Genomic DNA, 10,527 nt, shown 5'->3' with positions numbered 1-10,527 from the left:
CTACCATTTAAATGCTGAATTTTTATTTATTTATTTAGTACGAGTAAGAGATTGTAGAGATTACAACCAGTTTTACAAATAAATAAAGGATCTCATCATCGCCCATGAATAAAAAACTTATTTTCAAATTTAGAGGTGATATGTAGCCTAGACTGTGTAGAAAGAATTGAGATTTTCTATTTACAAATGATGGTTCTAAGTTGCAGTTTAAATTAACGACAAGCTGCGTGTTTTCTGAGAATTTGGACAATGATTAAAACATTCACCAATTAATTTGACGAATTACCAATTAATTCAGTCAGCACAATGTGAAAAAAGCCCATATTCGACGGCCCAAGGCTGTTGAATTTTGTATAGTGCAAGCCCTATACGAATTACCAGTTTTTGATGTCTGTGACAGCTTTCATAACTCCTTTAGGAATAACCAATTCATGGGACTGTTGGAATATTAAATACAATACTGTAAGAAATCTCAGTAGTTGGAGTTATGAAGGAGGCTATTCCTTGTTTTCCTAATTTTCTAATTTTTTAAAGAATTTGAAGAATTTTGTGATAGTGGCAGTTAAGTGTCCAAAATTTTCCTTTTTTCGTTATTTTTATATTTTTTGAAAAAAAAAAAACGGAGTGATAGAAAATAACTTTTAGTTTTAATTGTCTCCTCATATTCCATTTGTATCCCAGTTACATGTTGGCAGATGAATGTTTCAAACGGCTACCAGGTCCGAAGAACAAGTTGTTAAAGCAAGAAACGGACACCACAAACAAAACAATGGAACGTAACAACATTCCTATTCCTAAGGTACCACTATGGCTGCGGGAGAACAAAGCTTACAGTGAATGCTTTGATCCTGCAGTGGTATCAATTGGACCTTATCACCATGGCAATCCTAAGTTAGCAAGGATAGAAGAGCTCAAGTTCATATCTGCTCAGCGATTTGTCACTAATTATGAATCTAGCATGAATGATATCTACCGTACGCTTGAACCTTTAACTAGTGAGGCTAAGATGTACTACGATGGTTCCATCATGGCTAATGTCAACAATGAAGCATTCACAGTCATGATGCTTTTGGATGGTTGCTTTATTTTGGATTTCATTCAACAGGTCAAGTTTGGTGGAGAATGGAACATGTTGATGACATCAGGAAATGACATACCTTTGATATCTAGAGATTTGTTCTTACTTGAGAACCAACTCCCCTACATAATTTTGAAGAAGTTGGTGGAGTGTGATTCCAACCTTGAAAGTATGGTTAACAACTATATCAACTCAGAAATTCGCAAAACCTATGGGAAGTGTGGGATTTACAGCTATATCAACTCAGAAATTGGTGAAACCAGTATGCTATCACCATCTGTTGGTCAAAATGATAATCAGAAGATGCGTTCATTACCATGCATCGTAGACCTTTTTCGTGCCAAACTAGTCAGTAAATCTTTTTTTCATTCCTATACTAGGCAGAAGCAATGGGAGCGATGGGAGCAGGAGCGAAGGGTGCGAAGGGAGCAATGGGAGCAGGAGCGAAGGGAGCATAAGCGAAGGGAGCAGGAGCGAAGGGATCTGCATAAGCAAAGGGAGCAGGAGCTAAAGGAGCTACAGGAGCGATGGGAGTGGGAGCGACCGGAGCGACAGGAGCAGGAGCAATGGGAGCGATGGGTGCGATGCATGCTATGGGTGGTGCGATGGGTGCTACAGGTGCTATTGGTGCGATGGGTGCGATGGGAGCGACGGGAGCGACGGGAGCGATCAGAGGGATCATACCCTCCAGTCAAGGAGCTTCTAGCTATGGGGATTACATTCAAGAGAACGAATTCAATTTGTTTATGTGATGTTGAATTCCGAACTCATTTGCTAAGTGGAGAGCTATTACTTCCTCAAATAGAAATTAACCACTACACCAAAGACAGGTTTCTCAATTTAATTGCCTACGAATTGAGTTATGATATCCCAGAAGATCGTGCATTCATCGCCTTCATTTGTTTCCTAGATACACTCATTGATCATGCTGATGATGTGAAAGTGTTGCGCTCTAAGGGCATAATTTGCAATTACCTTGGCAGTGATGAGGAAGTGGCTAATCTCATTAACCAATTGGCAACAGGATTGCCTCGTGCTCCTGCCTATTCGGAAGTTATAGATGAAATTCAATCCCATCTTCAAAATAAGTGGAAGGTCTACATAGGTGAATTCATGCACACTTATTTTCATAGCCCATGGACCACTATCGCTTTAATTGCTGCAGGTTATGTTATCTTACTAACTTCAATCCAAACCTTCTACACAGTCTTTCCCCGGTGAAATCAAGCAAACTTATTTAATAATCTTTAGACCAATATCATCTTCTTTGTTCCAAGTTGTGTATGTGTGTAATAAATAATACTGTGCAACTCTGTGTCTAATTAAAGTAGTTTTCATCTAATGTTTGTGCTGCAAATTAGCTTGCACCCCAATTGATTGATTTCTGTTAAACCAATATTGTATACTTACAGTTGAGATGACTAGACTTCATTACTGAATTTTTTTTTTAACCCAATTGACTTGAAACTATACCAGCCGGATTTGGAAATTGAAGTCTGGCTTTCAACACTACAGTAAAATAGGGATATAGCGACGGTCTCTAACCGTCTCTATAAGGGAACAACCCGTTGCAAAAACATATAATGACAGCCACCCAGGCCGTCAGTGGTCGTCGCTAAAACCTCCGACGCTATATGTATTATCGACGGCCAACTGTGTGAACTGTCGTTATATATTGGACTTATAGCGACAGCTGCTATTGTTGCTATATGATATTTTTATTAAAAAAAATATATTAGGTCTATAACTACGGTCTCCGACCGTCGCTATAAGGTAGTTTTAAAAAAAATATATATTAGATCTTTAGCTGCGGTCACAGCCGTCCCTATGTGAACTTTTTGGGGAAAAAAAATTTTAATTTTACACCTGCCCCCTCACATGTTTGCTGAATATTGGAGTTACCCCTATGTTTTGAAATTGATGACCTAGACCCCAATTGGAAACATGAAAAGACCCATCGTTTTAAACTTTTATAAATCTAACTATTTTATGAACCACCTATTATAAATTATCTATTGTCAGAAGGTAAAATCAAACAATTATGCAAATCTAACTACCAATTCAAATTCTAGTCTATAATTTAAAATTATCAAGAACTTATTATTAGGATTGATCTCAAATGTGTTCTTCAAGTCCAAATCAGCTATGTCCAAATCAAGAACCCATTATTAGGATTGTTACATTATAACAATACCACCTGATTATCCCAGAAAGCTTAATTTTTCAATGAAAAAAGGGCACCAATCAACAAGGGAATGTTCACACACTAAATAAATAAAGTTCAATGAATATCCATTTCATATTCATAATTTATTTAGCTCCTTTTTAAATTAAAACTTTCTTTTAATCTAATATCAAAGTCCTGTCCAAAGCCCGAATCAAGTGGGCTTTGGGTTGGGCCCATATTTGAGAGAGATGGATGTCCACAATGATAATTCTAGCCATCAGTCCACATCCTGTATTATGGACACTATTTTGTGATTTTTGTTGTCCCATAAAAACATGAGCTGAATGGAAACTTTGAGGCTTGAGATGGAATCAATGTTACAAGTCTTGGTACATGAAACCATATAATATGATAACTAAAATAAAATGATCTGATTTCCCTCATAATCAACTTGAATCCAAAATCCCTTTAAAAAAATTTCTCATAAATAACCATCTTGATTCAATCCTTTATTTACGTCAAATCAGACATCTTTAAATTTATTTTTATAGAAAAGCAAGGATTTTCTACAGCAGGCGATGGGGGAATTGAAAAGGTTAAGTAGAATAAATATTTTTTATATATTTTATCATAGAGGTAAAAGAACTTTAGGATGACAGATTTTGAGAGAAAAATCAAAGATTATGTTTTTCTAGAAGATGATGGCTTTTACATCATCCAGTATGGGTTTACAAAAGAAGAACATGGTCAAAGGTTATGTCATCCAACATAAATTAGAAGTGCACATTGTGGAGGGATAAAATCATCTTCTAATTGGACCGTTGATTCGCACTATCAACACGCATCCCGACGTAGACATGTGATAAAATTTTAATAGAATTTTATGTAATTAGGGAAGAATTCCAATTTAGGAAGATTCTTTTGTAATAGGTATTTAATTTAATCATATAGGGGTAACATGGACAATTATAATTCAACTAGGGTTAGGATTTCTCTTTAAGATTTTTCTGTTTAAAAGTATTGAGGCCATTGTAAAAGGAGGAAAAAATCGAGAAAAGGAAAGAGAATAGGAGAGACCGAGGAGAGGAGGTCATGTAACTGCGAAATTTATAGTGGAATGACTCCTCAAACCCGTGAGTGTAAGCACGTTTACTGAACCACATAAAAAAATCCCTGTGTGCTATATTTTTTCATGTTTCTTCTATTATTTTGTGGGTTTAATGATGAAATCGTGATCGAGGTCGATTTATAGCAAAATTGACTTCTACACACATGATTCGGGTTTGAGGTGATATTGGATCCAAACCAAACTTGGTCGGTTCTATAAATTCTGAATCAAAATTGAACCACATACACCCTAGAACCAAACCGACATTAGTTCAATTCAATTCGAATCTCTAGTCACAAAAACATCGCATTAGATTTGTGGCACCCCTAGCTCCTTTTGTAAACTTAATTGCAGCAACTTTGTCGTGGCTAGTGACACATACCCTTAAAGGAATTTTGTTAAATAGATGGTTGTAAAAAAGAAATTGGAAAAAAAAAAAATTCTAACACAAATACATGAAATTTGAAGTGGAAAATGTGAAACCATTGAGAAAACATTCATATAAATCTTTGAAACCATTGTCAAACAGGGGTAGTACTATTTAAAAAAAAATAATTTTTAATACAAATGCAAGAAATTTGAGGTGGAAAATCTGAAATCATTGAAAAAACATTCATATAAAGATCCATTCTACCATTTTTTTTTTTTAAAGATAGTTAAACCATAATTTGAAGAATTGGAAGATTCAGAATCAATATGAGGAAATTTCTCAACCTTATTCCTGAAAAGGGAAAGAGAGAGAGAGAGAGTACCTTTTTCGACGATGACGATGAATCGGTTCTTTGATGACAAGTGATGACGATGGTTAGGGTTTCATTATAAAAATTGAAAGGTTTTTGCGATGGGAAAGACGAGAGCCAAGATTTGTTGAATTTAATGGTTAAATATTGTAATATAAATATATTATATTTAATATAATAAAATTTGGTTCAGTTCTCGGTTTGGTTCAGTTTTAGGACACCCTTGGATGGAGAATCAAATAGAATCACTCGATTTTTCAAAATGTCAATCCAGAACCGAATCGATTCTCCTTAAAATCAAATCAAACCAACCCTAACTATACTGGTTCGGTTCAGTTTAGTTCTCGATTTGGCCCAATCCAATGTGCACCTCTAATTTAAATCACATGTGTATTTCTCAAATATTCTCTGTGATATTTGAACGTTTTAATAAATATCAAGGCATCATATCCTTTCTGCCATGACCCCATTCTCTACAACTGTCTCTACATGTTGAGAAAGAAATTAGATATGAAATGGTGCTTGAGGGGAGTTGATCCCATGACCTAGGTTCAAATCCCATTAAACCCATCTTCACCCGTATTAGCCACTAATCCCCTTGCATGTTTAGCGCAAAATAGTAATATATAAAATAGAATAAGTAGATCCAGAATATGATAAATGAATGTTTTGTTATTATTATTATTATTATTATTATTATTATTATTATTATTATTATTATTATTATTATTATTATTATTACGTTTTATATATTATTCAAATTGTAATTGTATTTATCAAATTGTAATTTTTTTTTACTTTTGGATAGAATTGTGCAAATGATGTTTATCATTAGGTGACGACCTAGTTTAGATGTACTCATCTTATTTAGATAAAGTCCCCACCCTTAATTTTGTATTTATTTTTTAATTATATTTGTGCTTTATAATGTAAAAGTTGTTAAATTTTAAATTCTATAAAGTATAATGTTTTTTGTTTTTCATGCTAAGTTTTATATTTACTAGTAGGTGGCATATGCAAATGCACAGCACAAGTATCACCAAAGTAAGGATTTGTTGATAAATTTTCTGTAATTGGTTTTAAGAATTATTTTAAAAAATTTCTATTAGATAATCTAATTGTATATTATATTGTTGTAAGGGTCTTTTTGTAATATAAAATATTACGTAAGGCAATTTTGAAAGAATATTTTGGTAATTTTAGACAACAAACTAACATTGTTGGAAGGGTTGTTGGATTGTAATTTTATATTGTAATGGTCATTTTGTAATTTAAAATATTAACCAAGCAGATGTTGAAGATAACATAACAAATGATTATTTATTTAAAATATTAACACCAATTTTTACTGATACCATATACACATCTTATACTATGTGCCAACTATGAGTTTTTTTTTGTTTTTTTTGGATTTGGGAATCTCATTATCACGACTATATTACAAACTGATGAAATCTCACCTTAAACTTTTATCTTCAGCTAAGTAACAGAACCTGCCCAGTCCCCATCTTAACTCGTCTCCTAATCAATGTATATATATATATATATATAGCTTGTTAAAAATTTGCAGAAAAAATCATATATTAAAAATACGGAAGCAGATTCAACCATTTTAGAGAGTTTTCTCAATGATGGAACTTAATGTTTTCTCATATGCACAGGAAGCAAATTGCACATAACGTATTCTCTTATTAAAAGTTACCCAAGTAAATCTCTCGTACTTATGGAGCTCTCTCCTCTAAGCTTTTATACCTTTTTCTTTATTAATACACCAGTTTTATAGATACTTATCAGAACAATGGATCCCAATGCACCTGAATATTGTTAAATTGAAAGCCAAGCATTAGAGAAACAATGTTAAATTACAAAATTTGCCACTTCTTGGTTATATGGCCCTTTTGATGAATATAAATTGGACTAATTAAGTTCTGTTTACTGTAAAATTGTTATGATAGGACATTAATCAAAACAGGAGCACTGCAAAAGCACTTGCATATGAGGATAACTTCTTTCGCACTCGTCCGGTAACTACTGCTCTTCCTAAAATGATTATTATGACCTTAATACTTCATATATTATTTTTTGTACTTTTTGAATGTCATTTATCTATCACAGGTATATCCTAGTCTTTCTGAACGATGTGGCATTCCTCAACTAGCAAAGAAGTTGAATGTAGTTAGTTTACTTGCCCATTGTTTTGATACTTTATAGTTGTGCTTCTTGAAATACTCAAAATTTCTATCTTATTTTATATAATCATTGTCAATTGTCAACAATGTTTTTGTCATTATATACTGATCCAGAGTAAGATATATTTTAGAAGTATCTAAATGAGAAATAAAAAGAAAGAACAAAACAATGCCTCTAGAATATTCAAGTAATATAATTGGATCTGCCTAATTGGATTAGGCTTCCTTGAAGCTTAATGTTCACTATTTTCGCACTTTTTCTAATTGCAGATGCCTGGTACTATTGAAGAATTGGAAGCTGCAATTCAAGATAATATTTCTGAAGCAAATTCTATTCTTTTTCTAAACCACAATGTTCTGGAAGAATATGAAAATCGTCAGCGTAAGGTAATTTTATCATTTTTTGGGTGTTTAGTTGTTTGATATACATCCTCACCATTTTCCTACAGATAGAAGCCATTGCCACAAAACTTGAAGGAGATGTCAAGGGAGTAAAACGGTGTTTAAGTGAAATAGACAGCCTGATGGTGAAAATACAGATATTTAATTTTTTAGTGATTGTAGTATCTGCTATTCCTGCTGTTTCTTTTCTCCATTATGTCTTCTCTCTCCTTATTATTCTGAAAGTTTATCCATATAGGGTGTTTTTTTTTTTCTGTTTAAATCAGTGTTCGTACTCTTGTCTTCTGATACATTTTTCTGAGTTGGGTTTTCTTCTTCTTTTCTCCTTTATACATTTTGGTGCTGTTTTCGGTGGTCTCAGAACTATTTTAATTAGTTCGGGTTTTTCCCCTCTATTTTTTGCAGTTTTGTTTTTATTTTTGGTGTTGTAATTTATATTGTTTTTGGTTTTGTTTTTAAATCAGTGCTTTGTTTGCGTCTCTAATCTATATAGTTGAGTTGTGTCTCTCATGTTTCTTAGCATTCTTGTGTTGTTTTTGTGCTCATATGTAATTTTCTTAGATGGATTCTTTTTGTTCTTTATTTGTTGTATGCCTGTATCAGTAATAGATTTCATCTTTTCTTCTTGGGGATATGTGTGAGTATTAGTTGAGTTGTGTCTCATGTTTCATAGGTGAATAATGGAGAATCAGAGTAATCCCACACATTTTTCTTAGAGTCTAAAAAATCCCAAAGCTTCAAACCCAAAGTTGAATCTGGTTCGTTGACTTGAATACATAGATGAAGTGAAGATGGCTTCAAGATCCTGTTTTTATTAATAGATGTAGATTTCCCATCTTGAAACCTTTTTTCTTTGTTATTGTCTCGAAGAGGAAGAGTAAGAGGGACCCTTTTTTTTGAACTACTACTTTGTTGCTTCTTGTGGTTGGGGACTGCATTTTCCTTGTTGTCGAATGGGATGATGAGCTGATGATGATTTAAGCGTAATTGATGGCCGAGAGTGTTGCGGTTCGTGAGATCACCTTCGTTGTTGTTTCGGTTGTGTTTAAGATCATTGGGGGGGGTCAGATAAAGGGAATCGTAGGAAGCTTGACGTGGAACTGAAGATTTCCTCCTCAACCCAGTCATGGCAGACACACACACTTGTTTCAAACACTCTTTTGAAGGTACGGAAGCTCATCGTGAGAGTATGCAATGTGGTGGCACGAAAGAATTCTTTTATTGGTAGTTGCAGGTATTGTGGGGATCTTAAAGAAGATAGGGAGGGGTGGCATTGCTTCCTTGTAACCACTTGTGCTTGTGTAACGATTGTGAATGGTTTATCAATGCATTGTAATTTTGGATTTGTAAATTATGGCTCATTGCAACTCTTTTTGTATATAAATTAATGTGATAAAGAATCTCGATGTTCTCTATTTTGATATATTTTAACCGTGGGTAATAGGCAAGTAGGAAAAAAAAAAAAAAAATTTTAGATATCAAATTATAACAATTTTAGATATCGGTTTATAATCGATGTCTAAAGTCTCAGACGTAGGACATCAGTCCTATAAAATACGATGTCTCAAATCTTTTTGGGTTACCTTGTGCTGTTATATAAAGACGCAGATTAGGAAGGGTTTTAAGCCGTTCCAAATTCCGATATCTGGAACGGTTTTGAACCGTTCCAAATAATGAAATATAGAACGGCTATTAGCCGTTTAACCTCGTTAACGACGCCTCGATTAAAGACGGTCTTCAAGCCGTTTCATAGTGGCTTAGGAACGGTAATAAACCGTTCCTAATTGCCATATTTGTTGTAGTGACTCTGTCCAATTTTTTGATGATTTATATAGGAATTCATGCGGCATTAGTAAAAGTTGGTGTGGCAATAGTAGCTCTCTAAATTTAAATGTGAGAGCCTTTTTTGTTCTTCAAATTTTAGAATCATTATAATAGTAATCAGTAAAGATTTTAAATTATTTAGCTTCTAAAGTTTTTTGAGATTGTTTTAGATCTATTTCATATTCATAATTTATTTAGTTTCTTCTTAAATTAAAACTTTCTTTTATACAAATATCGAAGTCCCGTCTAAAGCCCGAATCCAAGCGGGCTTCGGGTTGGGCCCATATTTTAGAGAGATGGAGGTCCACCATGATAATTCTAGCCATGAGTCCACATCCTGTATTATGGACACTATTTTGGTATTTTAGTGTCCCATAAAAGCATGAGCAGAATGGAAACTTTGTGGCCTTAGATGGAATCAATGTTACATGTCTTGCTATATAAAACCATATAATATGATAACTAAAATAAAATGATCTGAATTCCCTCATATTCAAATTGAATCCAAAACCCTTTAAAAAAAAAATTCTCATAAATAATCATCTTGATTCAATCCTTTATTTAAGTCAAATCATATTTTTATAGAAAAGCAAGGACTTTCTACAACAGGCTAAGGGGGAATTGAAAAGGTTGAGTAGAATAATTTTTTTTATATATATTTTATCATAGAGGTTAAAGAGCTTTAGGATGATAGATTTTGAGAGAAAGACCAAAGATTATGTTTTTCTAGAAGATGACGGCTTTTACATCATTAAGTATTGGTTTATAAAAGAAGACCATGGTCAAGGGTTATGTCATCCAATTTAAAGTAGGGGTGCACATTGTGGAGGTATAAAATCATCTCCAAACTGGACCGTTCATTCACACCAACAACACACATCCTGAGATGGGCACGTGACAAGATTTGAATAGAATTTTATGTAATTAGGAAAGAATCCCAATTAAATATGATTCTTTTGTAATAGGTAATTAATTTATTTGTATAAGGGTAAAATGAGCAATTATAATTTAACTAGGGT

The 10,527-nt window shown here is 33.5% G+C and overlaps 1 protein-coding gene and 1 long non-coding RNA gene across 2 annotated transcripts; both read left to right on the top strand.

Annotated features, from left to right (window-relative positions):
* The first annotated feature begins 685 nt into the window (after positions 1–685).
* On the top strand, positions 686–2,299 carry LOC147384122 (putative UPF0481 protein At3g02645). Its single transcript, XM_086426335.1, has one exon. It carries the CDS (start codon positions 686–688, stop codon positions 2,297–2,299), a length of 1,614 nt encoding a protein of 537 aa, XP_086282461.1.
* A 4,237-nt stretch (positions 2,300–6,536) lies between these two features.
* LOC147384121 (uncharacterized) lies at positions 6,537–8,969 on the top strand. The gene is made up of 3 exons (XR_015173149.1): positions 6,537–7,117; positions 7,209–7,268; positions 7,553–8,969. It is a non-coding gene; the product is annotated as an uncharacterized LOC147384121 (long non-coding RNA).
* Positions 8,970–10,527: the final 1,558 nt, after the last annotated feature.

This window comes from Akebia trifoliata, chromosome 15 (assembly GCF_017979445.1).
Source record: "Akebia trifoliata isolate Shusen 1 chromosome 15, ASM1797944v1, whole genome shotgun sequence".
Classification (NCBI taxonomy): Eukaryota; Viridiplantae; Streptophyta; class Magnoliopsida; order Ranunculales; family Lardizabalaceae; genus Akebia; species Akebia trifoliata.
This window is presented reverse-complemented; position numbering and strand designations above follow the sequence as displayed.

Coding starts and splice junctions, on each gene's coding strand:
- LOC147384122 (XM_086426335.1), top strand. CDS start 686: ATGTTGGCAGATGAATGTTTCAAACGGCTACCAGGTCCGAAGAACAAG.